Here is a 24,964-nt window from a genome sequence, read left to right as displayed (position 1 = left end):
ATGAATCCTCAGAACTCTTGCAGGGTTTGTAGAAATCTTCCATGTTCTTAATCTAGAACTGTAGTTATTTAATGCTGATTCATCCTGCAAGTCTGTATGCCCTTAGAGAACAGGAATTATGCCTTGTTAATTTAGGGGTACACAGGAGGCATTCAAATGACATTACCTCTAAAATTCCAAATGCCAATCCAACTTGTCTTTCCATACAGGGATTACTATCAGGATTTTATATAAATTATAGTTTAATTCAAAAGTAGGAAAATATATCATATTTACAATGCATTCCTCTGCATATAACAAAGTAAATACAACTAAGTACTGATCATTTCATCTTTATTTTTAAAACAAAGCCATTTTTAAAATATAAAAAATAGACCTCTTTTCCAAGAACCATTTAAATATGGCTTTGAAAACCACAATATTTTATTTACAACAAATAGATGGTAGTGCAAAAAAGCATTCATATGTAAATAAAAATTACTGGAGTAGCTAATAGATCACCTTATATAGATACTTGAGGGTATATTTGTTGACATAAGGATCGTTTTGGGGCAGAGGCCTTTATATTTATAGACAATTACAATAACTCAAAAGTAAAATCAAGACTGGCCTTTAGAGTAATCTGTATTTACACCTGACTTTGATCAATTATTTGGGATCTGAAACCACGTATCTGAAATCTGAAGTGAAAGTTGAAACTTTTCATTTTCAGTTTGTCAACAAACATACTCTCATTCATCTAGTATTTATATAAGGTTATCTATTAGCTACTGATTTACGGTCAGGAAGGCTAAATAAGGGCTGAATACTGCTGGATTTTGTTCTGATTTTATAAATTAAAAAGACAGTATCTATGCCAAAAAATAATAGTGGGATCCAGGATTACATTTTAAATTATGAAACCAGCCTCTGGGAAAAAAGTAGTGATGGAATGACAACACATGTCAGATATTTCTCAAAGTAAAAGAAGTATATAACTTCTTGAATTTTTCAAATTTCAACTGCATTCCAGCTGAATTAAAACTAAAGCACATTTATGGAGGATTTTTTTTCCCCACCAAACTTTCCCAATTCAAAAACGGTCAGGATTTGGGCAATATCTTTCCCAGTAAATCCTTAACGTTTAATTTACTCTTCAAATATCAATGACATCTTTTAAGAGGCCATTTTCTTGCTATTGCACAGAGGTTGATTTTTAAAGCCAATCCAGGCAAATGAGTTCAGAAAAAGCAGCGCATTCTTCAAATCCATCCAGCAAATGCTGCAAATCAGCTTCTACTTGGACAATGAAATGGAGAAAATTTGTGAAATTCTCCACTTGGTGTCAATTTTACTGTTGTGTTGCTGGCAGCCATTTCAGGGAGAGGTAGCCAAGTCCCATACCCATGGGGAAGGCAAAAGCAGAAAAACATGGTGAAGACTGAGCCGTTCTGTGACTTCTAATGATTATAGACCAAGTTTGATTATGAGCTATGTTGCTGTGCAGTAATCTTCTGAGTTTTATGTCTCAAATACAAAGGAGCATGTTGCTGCCTTGGGCAGATGTACTGGAATTATCTTCTCTTAGTTTATGTCCTCTTTTCTCAGGCCAAGTAAAAAATGTGAGACATTTTCATATACCACAAAGGTAATACAGCAGGCTGGAGTAACTCTAATCAAATTGGGGGCAATCCCTTTGTAAAATCCACCGATGCCTTCTTTCCTTTAGAGCGAGAGAGAAAAAAAAAAAAAAAAAAAAATATATATATATATACACACACACACACACACACATACACACACACACACTCTTAATTTCCTACAGAACTAGCCTGAAAACAAAAGTTTAGCAGACAGGGCACAGAGCCAGCATTTAAACCTCACTGGGATTTGAGTTCATGTTTTCAATGTCCTGAAATAACAGTTTATGAACCATTCGTAGGGTTTACATGCCTTTTGTGGGAATGAGGAAGAGAGGGCAGGGACACCTCAAAATGAGCTAAAAAGCGCTTTAATCATAACCATCTTCCAGATGCCTTTAAATGTATGAACATGTAGGAGTATTAACTGATCTAACACACTCATTAAACATTTCATAAATAAATGCTAGACAATACTAAATACAGCACACACAAAAATAAAACTTTATTTCCTTCATGCCTAGAGTTGGAATACGGCCTTGAAACTTTTCACTTAGGTTCTCAATACAAATTTACTGAAGTGAACTGAATTGAAATGGTGAATATTCTGTTCTGACCTTTTAGAATTAAAAAGAAACATGGGGATATCTATCTATAACAGTTTAAGGCTTCCCATACCAAAGAACAAGTGTCTATTCCACATACGGAAACAAGTTATTTGCAAAAGTCCTGATACCAGTAGAGATGTGGGGCCTTCTTAATTACATTAAATTAGTTTTTTTATGACTCCCTATGCTCAATGCCATTCAAATAGTTTACAACACCTAAAATTTAATTTGTCAAAGCACTTTCACATATCTCATTTGATTTTTATAAACAACTCTGTCAACACAGAAATTCAAATTTTACAAATGAAGTGAAGTCTCATGTAGTAAATGGGATATGTTCAGGAAGGAGCCATCAGCCATGTCTTCACCACAGACATGGTCTTTGCTATAAAACTAATGTCAGCTGGATAGTTTAAGATTTATAAGGTACCTCCTAAGAGCCATTCTAACATATATGTGCTCTTACCTCCATGTCTTTGTCATTACATCCAATACACCATTGTAAAACATGTGCTGATCTTGCAGACGAGCTCTTATAACCTGGTAGGGGTATGTTGCTGCCACAGCAAATATTTTGGATAGTGCTGCAACTGATATATATTCTACTGTGCTCTAAAATGACAATATAAGACATTTTTTTTTAGATGGAATTTCTTTAAAAATAAAGATAGGAAAACACTGAAGTGGATCCATAAGTGAAAATCAGTTTCCTCTCTTAACACAAACTCTGTTTTTAACATTTACCTGTTCTACTTTTAACATTTATGTGTCATTAGCCTATAGAGTATTTAGCTATAAATTAAATTAGTGGCAGAGTAGGTACTCATCATAGCAATACTACTACACATGATAAAATTTCCATCTATTAAATGCCCATAAAAGTAAATACAAAAGAAATTTTTTTTTTCTTGAAATTCATCTTACCAATTGTGCTTCTGGTAATCTATTGATATGTTGGTTGTATTTCAACTTCAATAATTCATATGCCATAAACTGAAGGGCACCATGCGATGTTCCAAACAGCCCAGGAACAAACCCCTAAAAAAGATAAAGAAGAAAAGGCTAAACCAAGCAAGTTACCAAAGGACCACAGCTTACAGGGAGAGGAGTAAGGAATGGGTGACCTCAATGCGTGACTTAGAGAAATGGTTATTGAAAGTTTTAGACAGTGCTTCTCTCACCCATCAGCGTCATGATAGTACTTATGGTAATGAGGACAAACGGTTTAAAGTACAATTTCAATGCAGATTTCAGTTTTCATTAAATTGTTCCTTGCCCAAATTTGGCTTTTTTTCAGGACTGACTACAGGTCATTCAGAACTCAGACAACAGAGTCAAAGGAAATTACAATTGTCAGATATTAGAAATATGTTGGTAATAATTTATTACCTTATACAATCCACGCACACCTTCATACTTATATATTTTCACAAGCGTATCAAACATTCCTTTATATTGCCGCTGTGAAGCATTAACAACACCATCGTACTGTAACATAAGGCGAGTTTTTGTTACCCATAGTGGGTTGGTGATGCAGAGGGTCATGGCTCCTGAAATCAGATTTAGATACTATTATTACTCAGCATACAGGTACTTTCTCACTTCTGACAATCTGAATTAAGAACCGTCTGTTTATATAAAGAATGGGGGGTGCTCGGGGGTTGTACTTACGACTGTAAAATGTGGTCTCTGAGGCACAGACCTAGGGTTAACAAATGGGTAGACATAGTTTTTGGTGGTTTTAAAAGGTCCTCCATGTGGTTAGTGAGAAGTAAATTTAAAAGGAGGTAAAATGTGAAACACTCCCTTTGAGAGGTATGAGGACAGCAAAGATGTCCTGGCTCCTAAACAAGGTGTGGAGAACAGATGGAGGTCCTGGGAAGCAGACGCTGATGAAGAGATACAGACGCTCAAGAAGAGGACACAGTACAAGCCAGAGGGACTGAAGACTGGGGAGAAGGACCAGGAAACCAGCATCTCAACCATCTGGGCATGTGTACACGTATACCCACCTCAGCTTTATCACAATCTTCCTCAAACCCACTCAAAGTAGCCACTAGACCTCAAAAATTAAATAACTACATAAAGACAGAAGTGATATTTACATTTTTCACAGAAAGTGACAAGTTAATAAATAAATAAATAAATAATCTGATTTAGTTTCTCATTTGCTACATTTCCTAAGTAGCCCTTTATTCAACAAATATTGAGTCCTACAGTGAGTCAGGTCTCTGACAGCAGTTAGGCAGGTATTCAAAAATGAGCAAGATAATTCTTGCCTTAAAAAATAATCAGTAAACATTGGAGGGAGGTTCAAGAGGGAGGGGACCTATGTATATCTATGGCTGATTCATGTTGAGGTTTGGCAGAAACCAACAAAATTCTGTAAAGCAATTACCCTTCAATTAAAAAATAAACCTATAAAATTTTAAAAATCCAGTAAACATTAAGAAACCAGGGTGGGGAAATTTCCTGGTGGTCCAGTGATTAGGACTCAGCGCTTTTACATCTGGTGGGGGAACTAAGTGCTCAGAGACTGTGTGGCGTGACATGACGTTTCCGCTCACCCACCAACCCCCTGCAAAAGAACCAAGATAACAAGGTATCAAAGCAGGACTTATAAGTCCTACTTTGTCTTAAGACCACCAAAAACCATGCCTACCCATTCATTAACCCTAGGTCTGTGCCTCAGGAACCACATCTTACAGTTTTAGGTACAACCCCTGAGCATCCCCATAAGTCTGAATATTATACATACATGAGGCAATTAAACAAGGCTGCGGCTGCTACTGCTGCTAAGTCACTTCAGTCGTGTCTGACTCTGGGCGACCCCATAGACGGCAGCCCACCAGGCTCCCCCGTCCCGGGGATTCTCCAGGTAAGAACACTGGAGTGGGTTGCCATTTCCTTCTCCAATAAACAAGGCTACTAAATTGTTTAATTTGAAGATTGAAATCATACTTTAGTTGAAGAACTCTATATCAAATCATCTTGAATCAGAGTCATAAGCATTCCAAATGTTATATCCTTTGTGATAAGTAAAATTCTTGAAATCTACTCAGGGTAATACATCAGTATACCTGCCTTCTAAGAAATTTCATGCGGTAACTGATTAGTATAGTTAGAGGAGCATAATTAAACTCAGATGTTCACAGGAAAAAAGGCAAATAAAGAAAAAAAGTGAAAACCAAGTTGGAAGCTGATGTTTTCCATTTCACACAGGGCCTTACCAGCTTCAGCAGCTGAGATGAGATACTCTGTTGCCTCCAACCGTTCTGCTCTGCCTTCTGTCTTATATGACTTGATGGCATTGTAACTGGAAGAATAAAACAAAAACACTGGGATAAATATTTGAATGGGGGTCACAAAGCAGGAAATGCTATTTTAAACTGTGGGTAATTTAACAATATCCCAAAAGTGGAAGTCAATGCATAATCCAACCACAAAATAAGACCTTTCTCAAATAATGGGTTTACTGGAAGACTACAACATCTCCACCCCCCAAATATGGAAGGCTGGCAATACATATGTAAAATATTTTCACCACACACTCAACTGTTAATCATAACAAAAGATAACACAGATGATATCATGAGAGATTAAGAAATTACTACTGATCAGAGGAGGCAGCACTGAGCCAGGTATGGAGAAACAGGTGCAGCTTCAATAGGGAAACAGGAGCATGTGTAGAGTGATGGGAAGTGGATGGGAAGACCTGGCTAATTGAGCCACACTTGAATGGAACACTGACACTTCTGCTTTACTTGGCGGAAAACAGCCACAAAATACTTCTGAGTTAAGGGAGTTATCAATCTCCTTTTTTCTCTAACTCCAATTTCCATCTTCTTCCAGGAAGATGACTTCAACTAAATAAATCTTTCCAAACTTGACCAATCCATTTCATCATAAAACAAGTATATTGTTCTAAGATGATTTCAACACATTAAACCTTACATGGCTTGCCCTTAGAAACTCTATCTTTAAAGAATCCACACAACTCTAAAGTTATTAACACAATAAATTTTATACATACAGTTTCACCCATCTAAGCATACCTTACAACTGAAAATAGGAAAAATATTTAAACAATATTAAGGCTGGTTTTTATTTTGTTTTCACTTACAAAACATTTTAAGGTTGGTTTGGACCCTACCATAAGATTATGAGAGATCAAGTAAACTACAGGACACAAAAGAGGAAAAGGCAAATATACCAGGAGAAACAGTGGCAGACTTTATTTTTCTGGGCTCCAAAATCACTGCAGATGGTGACTGCAGCCATGAGATAGAAAGACACTTGCTCCTTGGAAGAAAAGTTATGACCAACCTAGACAGCATATTAAAAAGCAGAGACATTACTTTGCCAACAAAGGTTCGTCTAGTCAAAGTTATGGTTTTTCCAGTAGTCATGTATGGATGTCAGAGTTGGACTATAAAGAAAGCTGAGCATTGAAGAATTGATGTTTTTGAACTCTGGTGTTGGAGAAGACTCTTGAGAGTCCCTTGGACTGCAAGGAGATCCAACCAGTCCATCCTAAAGGAAATCAGTCCTGAATGTTCATTGGAAGGACTGATGTTGAAGCTGAAACTCCAATACTTTGGCCACCTGAAGTGAAGAACTGACTTATTTGAAAAGACCCTGATGCTGGGAAAGATTGAAGGTGAGAGGAGAAGGGGACGACAGAGGATGAGATGGCTGGATGGCATCACTGACTCAATGGACATGAATTTGAGTAAACTCCAGGAGTTGGTGATAGACACGGAGGCCTGGCATGCTTCAGTCCATGGGTCACAAAGAGTTGGACACGACTGAGCGACTGAACTGATATTCCCCTAAAATTTCATGTAATAAACAAAAGCCTCCCCAATCATAGCTTCAGTTTCAAATATCAGAGGCAAGCTCAGGGCAGCACACGCTCCTCCACTGCAGGGTGATAACGCTTTGTTTCCTCACCCTTGAATACTCAGTAACTTGAAATGTGGCTGCCACAGATGCTGTCTGTGGCTTCTTCAGTGAGCATCCACTGGCAGGAATAACAAATGGTGATGCCAGTAAAGGAGTGAGAAAATGAATGAGCTATGAAGATGAAGGAGCAGGTCAAATAGGAGATAAGAAGAAACATGCCTCAGACTCTTTCAGTCATGCACTGGTTTTGACTCTCTTTTCCCAAAAGGCTGTCCTGTGATACATGTTCTTATGAGGGCTCCAAGATCTGTCCACTTCTGCCCTTTCAACTTCAGTATGAATCACACATATTCTGGGAAGCCACCTTCCTGATGCATCTCACAGAAATGGTTTCTGGAAGAATGTTCATCTCATCCTTTTACCTTCTTCCTATTAAGAACTTTTTCCCAAATGCCTCTGATAAATGATAAAAGCTTACAGAAAATGAGACTAATAAGGCATTCTATGCTTCCTAGCTCTTGGAAGTCAGAGAAACTGCTTAAATGATTCATTTTGCTTCACCAACTGATTTTTTTAAAAAATCATTAAAAACAAAAATTTCTTTTTATTTATAACTGTAAAATCTCCCAGAGCTACTCACAAAAAAAAGTAGAGTCCCCAGGATAAACCTGCACCCCACACATTTGGGGTTACTCCTTGGTAAAGTCCCCGTAGTCCATCAAGTTTCCAAATGGTGGTCAAGCAATGCAAAATTCCTTTATATTTTGGTCTCAGTTCCAATCCGTCACTCACTGCAGTAAAGGATACACAGAGTTAGGTGGAAGCAAAGTTCTAGCTCTGAACTACAAACATATGTCACACAATCAATCATATAAAGGAGGTAAATTTAAAAGAAAATCATTTTTTGTTGATAAAATTATTTTCCAGGATTTGACATTTTAAAATACATTCATATATTTATCCAAGTTTTAAGTGCTTAGTATGCTTTCAATGAAAATTTGGATAAAAATATGAGCAGTGATAAAGAAAGAAAATACAGAGAATGTAATAAATGTTTCTGGAAATTCTCTTACCACCATCCCCACCAACACACACACCAACATCAGAATAGAAAGTAGAAAATCTCATCCATTCTTTTCTCTCAAAAGTTCTAAATTAATAAAACATGATAGGGTAAAACAAAAACTAATAATATACATTCTATATTTTTAAAATAAGAATTCAAATCTGTTTTGGAAGTTTAAAAGATAGCACTTATTTTAAGTAACTTCTGTTTTATGAAAGATTCCATAAACCAAAAAGAAATTGAAAAAGAGTAATATAGACTTAATATATCTAATTTACAAAAAAAGGATTCACAAATAAGAAAATGACAAACAGTCCCTAAAAATTTTACGGGCAAATTACATAAACTGTTGATTCACAGAAAATTACACACGGTCAAATGGAATAGAATGGAGACGCCAGAAATAAACCCACCCACTTACGGCCAATTAATCTGTGACAAAGGAGGCAAGAATGTACAATGGAGAAAAGACAGTCCCTCCATGAGTGTGCTGGGAAAACTGGATAGCTACGTGCGAAAGAATGGAATTAGAACAGTCGCTAACACCATGTACAAAATAAACTGAAAATGGGTTAAAGACCTAAATATAAGAATGGACACCATAAAGCTCTAAGAGGGAAACATATGCAGATCACTCTTTGACGTAAATTGTGGCAAAATCTTTTTGGATCCATATCCTACAGCAATAAAAATAAAAACAAAAATAAACAAAGAGGACCTAATTATACTTGAAAGCTTTTGGATCCAGCAGTCCCATTCCTGGGCATGTATCTAGAGAAAACTCTCATTCAAAAAGATAAACGCACCTCAATGTTCATTGCAGCACTATTTACAATAGCCAAGACACAGAAGCAACTTAAATGTCCAATGACAGATGAGTGGATAAAGATACGATACATATATACATGCAAAGAGGCAGACATGACTGTGCAACTGAGCACACACACACACAGAGATATACATATACACAATGGAACAATACAAAAGAACAAAATGATGCGATTTGCAGCAATATGGATGGACCTATCATACTAATTGAAGTCAAACATGATATTGCTCACATGTGGAATCTAAAAAAATGATACCAACCAACTTATTTATAAAACAGAAATAGACTCACAGACTTAGAGAACAAACTTGTGGTTACCAAAGGGGAAAGGTGAGGATGAGGGGTAAACCGGACGGCTCGGATTAACATACACATACTACTGTATATAAAATAAATAGTCAACAAGGACCTAGGGGTGAAGCACAGGGAACTCTGCTCAATACTCTTTAATAACTTACATAGAAAAAGACTCTGAAAAAGAATAGATACACGTATGCATATATAACTGAATCACTTTGCTGTACACCGGAAACTAACACAATGTTGTGGATCAACTATATTCAATATAAAATAAAAAAAATTTAAAAAGAATGTCATACATACAACATGAGAAATTAAGCAAATATTTTATAAGTGGAGTATAACCTCTAAAAACTGTGAATTGCTATACTGTACACCAGTAATATATAATATTGTATTCAATAAAAAAGAAGCACTGAAAGAGTTTTCAACCTTACCAATAAAATACAAATTAGACAATGTAGCTTTTTCTCTTTTTTTGCCTTCAGAATTAAAAGAGCTTTATGATTTGTTATAGGGAAATTTTCATGGCCTTTTTGAGAGAAGTTTAACACTATCTAATAAAAATTCAAATGCAATTATTCTTTGACTTAGCAGTTTCATTTCTAAAAATATATCCTATACAAATACGGCCACAAATTTACAAAGATACACATACAATGATGTTCACTGAAGCATCTTCTGTGATGGCAAAAGTGAAAGTAATTTCAATATCCAAAAACAGGGAAATGTTTAGATAAATTATGATATATCTATACTGTGGACTACTATAAATATTCAGAAAGATTGACAGCTATAAAAGGAATAGGCTGAAACACTGCATATGGTTAATAGTAGCTATCTGCAGAGAACAAGACTGGCTATGAGTGGTTACAGAGGAAGAATGATAAAGACAATTCAACAATACAAATGACGATGTAAAGTAAACAATGATGACGTACTTTTTGTAATCAAATAAAACAATGCAGGCCTAGGGGAAACTTTTAAACTTTTATTTCTGTTATCTTTCACCCAAGAACATCTTCAGATGCTTCATATCTCCAGCTGAAGTAATTTTTAAAACCTCCTTCATGTAATAAATATTAAACTAGCATACAATTGGGCTTCCCTGATAGCTCAGTTGGTAAAGAATCTGCCTGCAATGCAGGAGACCCCGGTTAAATTCCTGGGTTGGGAAGATCTGCTGGAGAAGGGATAGGTTACCCACTCCAGTATTCCTGGGCTTCCCTTGTGGCTCAGCTGGTAAGGAATCCGCCTGCAATGCGGGAGACCTGGGTTCGATCCCTGGGTTGGGAAGATCCCCTGGAGAAGGGAAAGCTTTCCTGGTGGCTCAGACGGTAAAGCATCTGCCTGCAATGCAAGAGACCTCAGTTCAAAACCTGGGTTAGGAAGATCCCCTGGAGAAGGAAATGGCAACCCACTCTAGTATTCTTGCCTAGAGAATTCCATGGACAGAGGGGCCAGACGGGCCACAGTCCACGGGGTTGCAAAGAGTTGGACATGACTGAGTAACTTCACTTTCACTTTCAGCATACAGTCATTAAAAATGGTATTTTAAATAGCAAAACATGTATGCTGCAGAACATTTCCAAAATATAGGAAAGCAGGTACTCAGTCACTCAGTCGTGGCCAACTCTTTGCGACCCCATAGACTGTAGCCTGCCAGTCTCCTCTGTCCATGGAATTTTCCAGGCAAGAATACTGGAGTGGGTTGCCATTTCCTCCTCTAATAGGAAGGCATAAAGAAAATAAAAACCATGCCCAAAGCCGCCACTCCAAGATGACTGCCCTTATTGTAGTATATTTCCTCCCTTTCTTTTTTGTCTGTGGATATAAATGCCAGTGTCAACAAAGGTCCGTCTAGTCAAGGCTATGATTTTTCCAGTGGTCATGTATGCATGTCAGAGTTGGACTATAGAGAAAGCTGAGCACTGAAGAATTCATGCTTTTGAACTGTGGTGTTGGAGAAGACTCTTGAGAGTCCCTTGGACTGCAAGGAGATCCAACCAGTCCATCCTAAAGGAAATCAGTCCTGAATGTTCATTGGAAGGACTGATGTTGAAGCTGAAACTCCAATACTTTGGCCACCTAAAGCGAAGAACTGACTCATTTGAAAAGACCCTGATGCTGGGAAAGATTGAAGGCGAGAGGAGAAGGGGACGACAGAGAATGAGATGGCTGGATGGCAACACTGACTCAATGGACATGAGTTTGGGTAAACTCCAGGAGTTGGTGATGGACAAGGAGGCCTGGCATGCTTCAGTCCATGGGTCACAAAGAGTTGGACATGACTGAGCGACTGAACTGAACTAACTCTAGATCAGAACTTTTTGTTGATCTTCAAATCTACATAAATAATGCAACTAACAAACACTGCAACTTGAACAAATCCAAAGCTGAACTAGTTTTCTCCATCCCTTTTGAAGATGCTCTTATTCACTACTCTGTGTTAGTCAATAAACAGGGGTTCTCTGGTGGCTCAGATGGTAAAGAATCTGCCTGCAATTCAGAGACTCTGGTTTGACTCCTGGGTCAGGAAGATCCCTTGGAGAAGAGAATGGCAACCCATTCCAGTATTTTTGCCTGGAGAATCCCATGGACAGAGGAGCTTGGTAGGCTACAGTCCACAATGTCTCAAGAGTAGGACCTGGCTTAGCAACTAACACACCATCTATACAGATGCTCAAGACAGAAACCTGGACAGACACCAGAGTCCACAAACACTCCTCCTTTCACAACCTCTTACCAATTAAAACATCCTGTTGATTCTACATCACAAGTCTCTCCTGGACCCATCCATGTCTCTCAGTTCACATTGCCACTGCCCTACTTTAGGACACCATCACTTCTTCACTAGCAATAGAAATTAAATTAGCTTTCTTATTCCAGTTTTGCTGCCTTACCCCAGTAGTTGCACTGCAGGTTGAGAAATCCTTCTAGAAATGTGCATTTCAATAAGTCACTTATTATACTTAAAACTATTCTACGCCCCAAACAATAAAGAACATTATTCCTTAACACATTACATAAGACCCTCCATTACTCTTCTACCACAAGCCCCTGTCTCCTCTTCATTCTCTCTCTGTATTCAACAAAGCTGCCTTAGGGAACTTACTGCATAGTACTTGGCTCACTGAAGCCAACACTTCAAAATATTTGAGGAAAATTGCTAGAATGTTCAACAATTTTCAGTTCTTAACACAGCCTCTGACCTTAACACTTTGGCACAGGCTATTGATGGTCTGCCATGAAAATTCTCTTCTTAACTATTCCTTCACACAAGTAACTTTGATTCCTCTTTCAGGTCTCAGTTTAACAATCGTTTCTTTTGGGGATACCTTCCTACCCTTGAGACGCAGTTTCCCATGGCATACCATACATTCCCTACCATAATAAAATACTCTTCATTGCAATAATTAGTGGGGTTGTTTGTTTTGTTCAATTATCTTGGCTTCTCATTGCTCTGTGAGAGCAGAGACTATTTTTCATTGCAATATGCACACTCCTATCATAGTGCTTTGTACATTGTAGGCTCTCAAAATACATGTGCTCAATTGATACAGCCTGAATATCTTCCATTTCCTTTCCAGAACCAGAGTCTACTCTTCTCTACCATGTTCTGCCCTAGAAGTCTGATGTTGCCTCTAGCTTCTAGTTGAGTTGGGCTGGTGGTGAGCCCAGGCAGATGAAAGGGATAGAAGAGAGCAGATGCAGATATTAATATTTATTCTTGTGGAGGTTGCCTTGGGTAGGCTGCATTCCTCTACTGAAGCTCAAAGTTCCTCTCAAGGTGACCCTCTCTCAATGACTCTCCCTGTCTGGGGCCCTTCAGGTGACAACAGCCCAAACTGTTTCTAGTACCCAAATACTGCATTATTCCTTGTGGTTTTCCTATAAGATGCATTGTTGTTGTTCAGTCCCTAAGTCATTCTGACTCTTTGCAACCCCATGGTTGCAAGGTTTCCCTGTCCTTCCCTATCTCCTGGAGTTTGCTCAAATTCATGTCCATTGAGTTGGTGATACAATCCAATCATCTCACCCTCTGCCACCCTCTTCTCCTTTTGCCTTCAATCTTTCCCAGCATCAGGGTCTTTTCCAGTGAATCAGCTCTTCCCATCAGGTGGCCAAAGTATTGGAACTTCAGCATCAGTCCTTCCAATGAATATTCAGGGTTGATTCCTTTAGGATTGACTTGTTTGATCTCCTTGCAGTCCAAGGGACTCTCAAGAGTCTTCTCCAGCACCACAATCTGAAGGCATCAATTCTTTGATGCTGTCTTCTTTATGGTGCAACTTTCATATCTGTATATGTCTACTGGAAAAACCATAGGTTTGACTATACAGACCTTTGTCAGCAAAGTGATGTCTCTGCTTTTTAATACACTGTCTAGGTTTGTCATAGTTTTTCCTCCAAGCAGCAAGCATCTTTTAATTTCATGGTTGCAGCCACCATCCACAGTGATTTTGGAGCCCAAGTTTGCCATGAAGTGATGCCAAGATGCCATGATCTTAGTTTTTTGAACATTGAGTGTTAAGCCAGCCTTTTCACTTTCCTCTTTCACCTTCGTCAAGAGGCTCTGTCATTCTTTTTTGCTTTCTGCCATTAGGGTGGTGGTGTCTGCATATCTGAGGTTATTGTTATTTCTCCCTGCAATCTTGATTCCAGCTTGTGATTCATCCAGTCTGGCATTTTGCATGATGTTCTCTCCGTATAAGTTAAATAAACAGGGTGAGAACATACAGCCTTGTCCTACTAACCTGCTTACATCTTTGTAAACAGTCCTTTTGCTGCACTCAATATGCCAGCAAATGTGGAAACTCAGCAGTGGCCACAGGACTGGAAAAGGTCAGTTTTCATTCCAATCCTAAAGAAGGGCAATGCTGAAGAATTTTCAAACTACCAGGCAATTGCACTCATTTCCCATGTTAGTAAGGTTATGCCCCAAATCCTTCAAGCTAGGCTTTAACAGTATGTGTATCAAGAACTTCCAGATATACAAGTTGGATTTAGAAAAGGCAGAGGAATCAAAGATCAAACTACCAACATTGACTGGATCATAAAGAAAGCAAAGGGATTTCAGAAAAATATCAACTTCTGCTTCACTGACTATGCTAAACCCTTTGACTGTGTGGATCACAACAAACTGGAAAATTTATTGAGAGATGGGAATACGAGACCACCTTACCTGTCTCCTGAGAAACCTGTATCTGGGTCAAGAAGCAACAATTAGAACCTTACATAGAACAACTGACTGGTTCAAAACTGGGAAAACGAGTACAACAAGGCTGTATATTGTCACCCTGTTTATTTAAGTTATATGCAGAGTACCTCATGTGTAATGATGGGCTGGATGAAGCACAAGCTGGGATCAAGATTGCTGGGAGAAATATCAACAACCTCAGATATACAGAGGATGCCACTCTAACGGCAGAAAACAAAGAGAAACTAATGAGCCTCTTGATGAGGGGGAAAGAGGAGAGTGAAAGGCTGGCTTAAAACTCAACATTCAAAAAAGTAAGATTATGGTATCCGGTCCCATCACTTCAAGGCAAAGAGAAGAGGAAAACGTAGAAGCAGTGACAGATATTCTTTTCTAGGGCTGCAGAGTCACTGTGGGTGGTGATTATAGCCATGAAATTGGAAGATGCTTGCTTCTTGGAAGGAAAGCTATGACAAACCTAGACAGCATATTAAAAAGCAAAGATATCACTTTTCCAACAAAGGTCCATATAATCAAACCTATGGTTTTCCCAGCAGTCATGTATGGATGTGAGTGTTGGACCATAAAGAAGGCTGAACACTGAAGAATTGATGCATTTGAATTGTGGTGTTGGAGAAGACTCTTGAGAGTCCCTTGGACTGCAAGGAGATCAACCAGTCAATCCTAAAGGAGATCAACTTTGAATATTCACTGGAAGGACTCCAACATTTTGGCCACCTGATGTGAATAGCAGGTTCATTGGAAAAGACCCTGATGCTGGGAAAGATTGAAAGCCAAAGGAGAAGAGGGTTGCAAAGGATGAGATAGTTATAGGATTACTAATAAAGGACATGAACTTGAGCAAACTTTGGGAAACAGTGAAGGACAGAGAAGCCTGGAGTGCTGCAGTCCATGGGGTCACAAAGAGTCAGATATGACTTAGCTACTGAACAACAACAGTGCTCCAGAGCTATCCTATTTTGAATGTGTCTTCTGTTTCCTACAGGGAAATGGAATGAAAGAGAATGCCAATTTTATAATACTGATTATGTTTTTATAAAATAAATATATGGTAAAATAGGATTTTCAAAAGATCCCCTCCTTCCCACCAAAAAAAAGATTTCTAAAGCCTTTCAAAAATAAGATCTGAACAATGATATGATGGTGATGCCTCTCACAGATATCCCATCATTCGGACAAACAATCCTCTGCTTGACATGTGAATTGTTTTTCCCTCTTTGCTATTATCGAAAGGTCTCTAAAGAAATTTCTGGTCAACAATTTGCACAAATCCTTATATAGTTAGAAGGGGAATTAGAAGGGGTTAAAGGGTATAAATTTAATGTTACAAATTTCACACTGAAACTGTCCCCCAGAAAACTTATACAAATTACAGTCCACTAGTCATGTCCAGGCATACCTATTTCAGTGTACCCTTGCCACTACTTTACTGTGCATACTGCAACCTGGCAAGGAAAGACTATTTTCCCATGCCAGGCAAAGGGGGAAAGTCAGTTTCTTTCATCATTAACCCTGACAATGTTACACCATGAAGTGAGATTAAAGTGCACTAGGCTTTGTTAGAAGATCTGGGTTTTGATATTTAACGTCCCTCATTAGCCACCTGGAGTTTTCTACCTGAGCTTTAGCATCCTCTTTTATAAACTGGGGATAAATATTCCCTACCTCACAGGCTGTTGTGAGTTTTATAAAATATAAGTTTAAAGGGATGTAGCTGAGTAACTAGCTGTCAAGAAATGTTTTGCTGTGTACTTTATAATCTTTCTGGTGGTTCCCTTGGATTTCATGGCTCATTTTCCTGTATTAAATGCCTTCTAAGTAAGTTTTCCTTTCAATAAGCTCAAACACAATTTTTCTTTTGAGGTTAAAAAAAAAAAGAAATCACACAAAATCATTGATTTATATATGAACCAATGATTCCTTTGTTTTGAGAAGTATTTTAATCCTAGAAATATACAGTGTGAAGTATCTCAGTAATAGGCAACATCATTCTGTACCCTATACTTCATTAATATTATAACTTTATCTACTTTGTCATATATGTAGGACCAAATCTTTAATTTTTAAAAATATTCATTTGTTCACAGATAAATTTTGTTTAAAAAATTAAGAAAACAATGTATTGATTCTTTACCATTGCCAGGCAAAGAAGGAATATAAGTCCAAGTATGACACGAACTCTGACCCTGAGGAAGATAGATTCTCAAGGCAGAATGGGCAGACAATCTCATGACAAAGTCATAAGCACGGTGGTACACCTAGGAAGAGCTACAGGAATAAGGAAGAAACACGATCACCACTATATGCAGGAGCACCTGGAGAGAGGCAGGAGGGTGACAGGAGGGTGACAGGAGGGTGAGAGCAGACAAAGGGTAGAGTCCTGAAGACTGGTTAGAAACTTGTTCTTGGGAAAAGAAGAGAGCATTTCTCTCCAGACCAGTGGACAGCTGGTACAAATACATGGAGCATCAGAGCACCTGGTGCTGTTGGGGAGAATCCTGGGGACATGGGACAGCTGAAGTGCACAGCTCTTAGAGGGAAAGGATGGTAGGAAATTAGCTTATGAAGCAGGACAAGGGACTCTTTAAGGAATTGCATCCTTCCTCCAGTTCATATATTGAAGCCCTAACCCCCAGTGTGAGGGTACTTGGGACAGGGCCTATAAGGAGGTAATTAGGATTAAACAGGATCATAAGGGCGGGACCCTAATTCAGCAGTATTGGTGTCCTTACAAAGAGGAAGACACAGCAGGAATGCATACACACTGAGAAAAGTCCTGTGAGGACACTGTCAGAAGGCAGTTATGTGCAAGCCAAGGAGAAAGGCCCCACCTGGAAACCACCCCTGCTGGTCCCTTGATCTTGGACTTCAAGCCCCTAAAACTAGGAGAAAATAAATTTCTGTGGTTTAAGCCACCCTGCCTGTGGTATTTTGTTATGGTAGCCCTAGCAGACTAAGACAGGCTCAATTGCAAACATTCCTGAAAATCACAAAAGAACATTTGCCTATGATCAAACCTATGATCAAAGTCCCAGATTTCTCAAACTTGGGTTCAGGTGTGCCTAAGATAATCAAATATATGTTTAGAAAGGAGACCCTGGTACCCTGGGGGGAATGCATTTGAAGGTGGAAAACCTGGAAGCAAGAAAACAAGAGACGACTACACAGTTACTGAGATGAAGAGGGTCTGAATTAGGGCCTCTCTAAAGTTGAATTACAATAGCTATATATATAAAATACAGTGAATATTTTTGGCCTAAATGGCCTCATAATGGTCTCAAAAATACTTGCCACTGAAAATGTTGTAGTTACATCTAAATACTTCCTGCATAACTGTTATAATGGCCTGTGACAGTACTCAAAGATGCCAACAGACACAACTGTGTGCATGTGCACTCAGTCATGTCTGATTCTTTGAGACCCCATGGACTGTAGCCCACCAGGCTCCTCTGTCCATGGAATTTTCCAGGCAAGAAATACTGGAGTGGGTTGCCATGTCCTACTCTAGGGGATCTTTCTGACCCAAGAATCAAACCCAGGTCTCCTGCATTGCAGGGGGATTCTTTACCAACTGTGTCACAAGGGAAGCCCAACAGACATAATGGGAAGAAAGAAAAGTTTGCTGAGCAAGAGGGAGCCAAGACAGGGGACACTAATTTTAACTACCCTATTACAACCTGTTTCATTAGCTGCATGTTAGTTTTATCCCTCCTTTCCTCTGTCACACTGAAGATCTGGTCTCTCTTAATAAATAAAACCAATCCCCTCTACTGGTACTCTATCTCAGCATTTTGAAAGCTGCAGATAGGTCCAGAAACTGATTGAGCAGATCATTAAAAAAAAAAAAAAAAAAGAAGCAAACAAACAAAACAAAAACCGCCACCAACAACAGACTGGAGTAGAATATAAATGACATCACAGGCAGTAAGGATAAGTATTGCTTTATGAAACCTGTTTCAGTAGTATGTGTGTGCTTGCTGCTGTTGCTAAGTCTCTTCAGGCGTGTCCGACTCTGTGCTACCCCACAGACAGCAGCCCACTAGGCTCCTCTGTCCCTGGGATTCTCCAGGCACGAGTGTGTGCTCACATTAGATAGCTAAGATAAAAATTTATTTCCTAGAGACTCACAGACTTAGAAATTGAACTTATGGTTGCCGGGCGGAAGGGATAGTTAGGGACTTTGGAAAGGTCACGAACACACTGCTTTATTTCAAATGGATAACCAACAAGGACCTACTGTATAGCACATGGAACTCTGGTCAATGTTATGTGCCAGCCTGGATGGGAGGGGCATTCAGAGGAGAATGGATACATGTGTAAGTATGGCTGAGTCCCTTCACTGTTCATCCGAACCACCACGACACTGTCAATCAGCTATTCCCCAAAACAGAATAAAAAGTTTTGGAAAACAAAAAGAAAAAAAAAATTTCCTACTGAGGGTTGCGACCAGAAAAGCTTGAGAGAGACTGCTCTAGATTCTGTTTGCTTAGAACCCCTTAGAAATCTCACTAATTATCTTCTGGCCTCCATCTCCAATCTTGTCCTCATTTTTTAGTTTTTTCCCAACAAAATAAAAACTCAAATTATCTCATCTCCTGAGTGTCTCCTTTCAGATCCCAGTGCCTCCCTGTCAGTAAAGCTTCTGGAAGAGGGAACTACAATCTCAGCGTGGACGTTCTCACCTCCGTTGCTTCTCAATCCACCGAAGGCAGGTGTGGCCTCCACCTGCTACTGCAGTTTAAAGACCTCCACGTGCACTTCGGGATTCCTCTCTTTATCCCGTGACCACATCTGACATCGTTTACCTCCCTGGGCTGGTTTCACTCTTTCCTGATTTCTCTCTTACTTTGACAGTTACATTTTCTTGCGGTCTCCTGTTCCACCCATCCTTTAAATGCTGGTTTTTAGGCACTCTTTCCACTCAGCAGGGTTAGTCTCTCAATCACTATGTAGTTTCAATTTCTACCCTCAGGCTTTGGTTTCCACAACTCCAGTTCCGATCTCAAACTGTTTTTGAACTCTGGTGCTGAAGAATACTCTTGAAAGTCCCTTGGACAGCAAGGAGATCAAACCAGTTAATCCCAAAGGAAATCAGTCCTGAATACTCATTGGAAGAACTAATGCTGAGGCTCCAATACTTTGGCTACCTGATGTGAAGAACTGACTCATTGCAAAAGACCCTGATGCTGGCAAAGATTGAAGGCAGGAGGAGAAGGGGGAGACAGAGGATGAGATGGTCAGATGGCATCACAGACTTGATGGACATGAGTTTGAGCAAACTCTGGAAGATAGCAAAGGACACAGAAACCTGGAGTGCTGCAATCCATGGGGCTGAAAAGAGTCGGATATGACTTAGCAACTGAACAACAGTCCTGACCTCATTCCTAACATCCAGACCTGGTTTCAATTTTTACATGGCATAAAAGATGTGTCAATCTGGAAGCTTAACTTTCTGGAATCATTTCATTTCAACCTCTAGCATTTTACCCTTTAGATATTCCAAACGACCCATTTAAGGTTTCAGTCTAACAGTAAAAGCTATGGAATCAGACTTCCTGGGTTTGAATCCCTATTTCAACACTTACTCCGTAACCCCGAGTAAGTTACTAGATTACTCTGTGCCTGAGTTTTCTCACTCACAAAATGGAGAAAATAACAGAAACTCTCATAAAAGAGAGAATTAAGTGAGTTAATAAATCCCTGGGTTGGGAAGATCTCCTGGAGAAGGAAATGGCAACCCACTCCAGTATTCTTGCCTGGAAAATCCCATAGACGGAGGAGCCTAGTAGGCTACAGTCCATGGGGTCGCAAAGAGTCGGAGACGACTGAGCAACTTCACTTTCACTTTCTTCAATACATATAAAGCAAGTCTTAAAAGCATGCCTGGCACATAGCAAGCATTCAGTAAGTTATTATTTATGCTACCAGGTCCTGCAATACCATATACATACAAAAATTGACTGTATGCTATTCTTGTTAAGGGCGCTCTACAGTTAGGTTCCTTAGATTAACCTATACACTATTAGGATTTCAAGTTATTTTAGAAAATTACTATTTTTACTTCACATTCTTTGTTAAGGCTCCCACTCACCATTCTTCATGGCTTAAAATGATATCTTGAAGTAATAAGGGGCCTCAATAATCATCTCAAGTGACCTTTCCACCCACCACAAAAATGTCTTCCAGCCATTGTCATCCAATTGCTGAGCCACTAGTATTCATCACCAGTTTCACTTCTGAGCACCACCACTTTGCCAGGCCAAAACCTGCTTCCCTGTCATTTCCACCCAACCTCTGCCTTTCAGATTACCTGCAATAAGGCAGCTCCCTTTCTCACATGGCAGTTCTCTAAATACCTTAAGTCCCTCCCATCTCATAAGTTAAACTAGTTCCTCCAGTTATTTCTCACACGAAATGATTTCTACTCCTTCGACTATTGTGGACACCTCTGAATTTCAATTTGCAACTGAACTCATTGAAATACTGCACATTTGGTTTAATGGTCAAGACTAACATCCCCATCACTAGGTATTGTAATTTTATTAAAAGGGCTTAATTTTATGAAAGCATTAAATATCCTAGCATTAATGCTGATGGTCAGTCAACTATATGATATTTTGATTTCAGTTATTCATCTTCCTAAGTTTTCTTTTCTATCACCTTTTCACAGCCACACTTGTGCTATGCACAGCCACACTGGGGGTTTCTTGTTACACAGTTCAACTTCTGTTCAACTGCTTCAACTCCTAGATCTTTACTTTTGTCCTCCTATCTTGATTGCCTTAACTGTCACTTCAGTCCCACTGGTCTCCTAATATGTTCTCCATTTAATTAATGTTACCAATATTCTCAGGTACCAAGAATCCCCTTTTCTCAGGCATAGTCTGCACCACAGCACTGTCTTAAACTCACCAGGCCAAGCACACTAAAATGATCATCTCAACCATCACCTCTTTTGCTCTTACATATAATTGATAAATACCAAGTCACATAGGTCTGCACCTGCAGCCAAATCCAGAATTCTTGCCTTCATGTTCAAGTCACAGTATACCAGGAATTACTGGGGTAAGGCTTAAGTGCCAGAGGGTTTTGAGTTAGACTTAACTCAGATCTAGATTCAAATCTCAGATAACTTACGACTTGGGCAAGTTAGTCAACTCCAATTATCCTCATCTGTGTATCAGGAATAATAAATTCACAGTGTTGTCCAGAGCAGTAAATGATCTAACATAAGAAAAGTTCTTAGTTCATTGCTCTTATTTCAAGTAAACACTCAATGAATATTCCTTGTTGTTGTAATTCTTATTTGTGCATGTATGGTAAACTCCATGGAAATTACCTGTCTTTGTGGGTTCTCTTCTAGGGAGAACCCTCCATAATTTTCACTAATTTTCAATGGCTTCTTCTCTCCTCTCCAGCTGTCAAAATTTTTGTCCTTCTCTGGCAAACCTCAAGACTAATCAGACTTTTTACAGATACAGATACATATGGCCATCACCAATCTATAACTTTCTCAACAGTCTACTACTCCTGTTTTGGTATTTGGATTTATTCCATTTTGACCTTAATTTTATGTTGTCTACCGTTACTACTCTATTTGACTGAGTCTCAAGACTAAAATTCGGAGAAGGCAATGGCAACCACTCCAGTACTCTTGCCTGGAAAATCCCATGGATGGAGGAGCCTGGTGGGCTGCAGTCCATGGGGTAGCAAAGAGTCGGACACAACTGAGCAACTTCACTTTCACTTTTCACTTTCACGCATCGGAGAAAGAAATGGCAACCCACTCCAGTGTCCTTGCCTGGAGAATCCCAGGGACGGGGGAGCCCCGTGGGCTGCCTTCTCTGGGGTCGCACAGAGTCAGACATGACTGAAGCAACTTAGCAGCAGCAAGACTAAAATTACAATCTAAGTTTCCTAAGGGCAAGCACTTTATTTAGGTGCTTCTATATCCTATACAAATGTTAAAAGGCTAAGATACAAGTGAACAGAAGAGAATCTCCTAACTCTAAGATAAACCACTTCTGCAGATTTAATTCTCAAGGTAGGCCTTAACTTGTAGTAATTAAATAGAGCAGGACTGTCTAGTCCTTCCCTTCCTCCAACTCCATCATCTACCAGCCTTCTGTCTGTAGAAAAACTTTAGTCAAATAAGTTTAATTGAAAAGTGAGAAAATACAGAAGCAAAGGAAAAACAGTCCAACAGGACCAAATACTAATAGTTTATCATTAAGCAAAGTCAAGGACCTTTCATTCCTCTTCAAGGGCTATAAATAATATTCTGAGCCATATCCTTTAACCAGTTTTATAGATACTGAAACATCCATCCGGTGGCAGAAGATAACTACATGATGACCAAAACTGTAGCCATGACATTAGCTGCCACAATTCTAAGAACTAGCCTCAAAGAAATGAGAACAAATGGACCCTCGAACTGAAGACTAGCTGTACTTACAACAATCAATTTATGCTGCATGACCAATTTCAAGATGACTGTCGGGCTGCCTGTGCTGTTTTTACCTGTAACCTGCTTCCTCCACCTATAAACGTCCTTTCCCACTGATTGTCAATTGCAGGGAGGGAATTCAGCCTGGGGACAAGAGTCTGTCCCTGCCTCCAGTTTCAGCCTCCAAAATAAAGCAAAGTTTCCTTTCTACCAACTTTGCCTCTTCATTTGCTTTTGAGGCAAAAGCAGCTGGACCTCACTTTCAGTAAGGGAACTGAAATGCCAGAAAATAGTTTCCAAATAAAGTTATGAAAGACATTTTTTGAAGCTATCTTTTTCAGAATTTTATGTTGAGTTTAACTTTTAAAGTATTTCCTTAATTTCCATACAGTTAATTCACTTAGTGCACTTAACTCAATAAAGCTAAATAAAAACTTGTACTATTTGGATTCTAGCTACTTATTCCTTCACAAGGACCCGTACCATACTACACAGGACAACAACAAACTTTCAAGAAAATTCTGTACAATTGATTACTATCAAATTGTAACAATGTGATTACTCCCTACTCCAGGATTTCCCTCTCAGCCCAGAGGGCAAACACGTGTCTATTCTAAGATTTCCAAATACAGGTTTCCCGGCTATGCTAAAGTAAAGCATGAAAGCTTTAATATAGGCCAAAAGTGCATAAAGCGAAGAAGTAATTACCTTAACACGCACTTTGCTAAAGAATGCACAAAATAAATCCAGATAAAGCACATGCTCACAGAAACAGTTCAAAGCTATGACTGACTGATGCTGAGATGCTGAATGTAGTTTCTAGGAAGGGAGCTGGTGGTGCCATTCGCGCCGCTGGCGATGCACGCTGCCTCTCAAGGGCTTGGTGCAAAACAAACGCTGAATTTGCTATTCTCGATTTTCGCCTTCTTTTTGTAATGGCGAAAATCCTCTTCGATTCTTTCCGATTTGGGGGTGAGCAGAAAAAGGCTTACTAATGAAAGCCTTTCCTAAAAGCGAGGTGGTGTGAAGCGAACTTTCGAAAAGCTGGAGGTGGGGGTGGGGGTGGGGGTGGGGGTGGAGGGTACTTGTACCTCCAAGGGTGAACGATTTGCACGTGTGAGGTTTAAGCCCTGAAATGTGATCAACCCTTTCTTATTTTATAAAGCAGGCTTTTCAGTTACACATTCTATACCAATGAGGACCTTTCTCAGACTTTTATATCCATTCTTCTCATCCCTCAGTACCGGGGGAAAGTGGACGCCGGCAGCCAGAACACTTAAACCAGACTCCCTTTCCTCAAATCTGGCCCCACGGGAGTCCAGGCAAACAGTATTCTTCTTCAGCTCTCGCCTCGCCCGCAGTACGCAAGAGGCAGGTGAGGGCGAATCCCTCTCTCTGCGTCTTTAATCACTCAGTTCGGGGTGACAGCAAGAAGCCCAGGGTCTGACTGGTCTCTTACCCGCGAAGCGGATCTTCACGAGGTCAAGCGGGTGCAGCGCGAGGTTGGAAAGGACCCCGCCGCTCACGCCCGCCACCAGATTCTCGTAGCGGACGTGGCGGAATATTGTGCTGCTCCACGCCGACAAGCCGGACGCCGACTGGCCCTGGCCTGTCATGGGCTCAGGGTCCGCTGATACCGCGGGCGGGGGACGAGATGCAGTGGCCGCCACCGTGGCGACGGTCGCCGCGCTGGAGCAGAAACCGCAGGGCACGAGCCCACTTCCGGCACCCGCGCGTGGAGTCACGCTGACGCGAGGGTGAAGCCGAGAGACCTAAGCACACGAGTGACTGACGAGAGAGGCGCCTCCGCACATCAAGCGGACAAGGCAGAGAATGGGCAGCGGGGCGGGGCGCCTCCGTCAAGGCCCCGCCCCCGCCTCGCCCACCTCCCGCCTCGCCCACCTCCGCGGCCCGGCTTAGGCTGAAGGGCGTGGATCTGAGAACACAGATGAAGCACCGCCCCCAGCCAA

The 24,964-nt window shown here is 39.9% G+C and overlaps 1 protein-coding gene across 2 annotated transcripts; it reads right to left on the bottom strand.

Annotated features, from left to right (window-relative positions):
• Positions 1-316: 316 nt before the first annotated feature.
• SLC25A32 (solute carrier family 25 member 32) lies at positions 317-24,951 on the bottom strand. Of its 2 annotated transcripts, XM_070477307.1 has the most exons (8): positions 24,454-24,519; positions 10,535-10,677; positions 7,773-7,923; positions 5,458-5,543; positions 3,617-3,777; positions 3,152-3,265; positions 2,694-2,839; positions 317-1,702 (listed from the first exon to the last, which is right to left on the bottom strand). In XM_070477307.1, coding segments are annotated over exons 2-8 (798 nt in total). In that variant the 5' UTR covers positions 10,536-10,677; positions 24,454-24,519; the 3' UTR covers positions 317-1,563. The 2 variants fall into 2 exon arrangements, with proteins under 2 accessions (XP_070333408.1, XP_020729728.1); XM_020874069.2 differs by lacking the exon at positions 10,535-10,677 and having other exon boundaries at positions 24,454-24,951.
• Between the last annotated feature and the right edge of the window lie 13 nt (positions 24,952-24,964).

This window comes from Odocoileus virginianus, chromosome 15, assembly GCF_023699985.2.
Source record: "Odocoileus virginianus isolate 20LAN1187 ecotype Illinois chromosome 15, Ovbor_1.2, whole genome shotgun sequence".
NCBI classification, from domain to species: domain Eukaryota; kingdom Metazoa; phylum Chordata; class Mammalia; order Artiodactyla; family Cervidae; genus Odocoileus; species Odocoileus virginianus.
The sequence above is the reverse complement of the archived record's forward strand: the minus strand, read 5'-3'. Positions and strand labels throughout refer to the sequence as shown.

What these genes read in the sequence shown, in the direction of transcription:
- SLC25A32 (XM_020874069.2), bottom strand. Translation starts at nt 24,610, where the DNA reads ATGACAGGCCAGGGCCAGTCGGCGTCCGGCTTGTCGGCGTGGAGCAGC. An exon ending in TGGGGACTCTACTTTTTTTT is followed by an intron (nt 5,544 to 7,772) that starts GTGAGTAGCTCT and finishes TTATTCTTCCAG; the next exon opens with TTACAATGCCATCAAGTCAT. An exon ending in GATTACCAGAAGCACAATTG is followed by an intron (nt 2,840 to 3,151) that starts GTAAGATGAATT and finishes TTGTCATTTTAG; the next exon opens with AGCACAGTAGAATATATATC.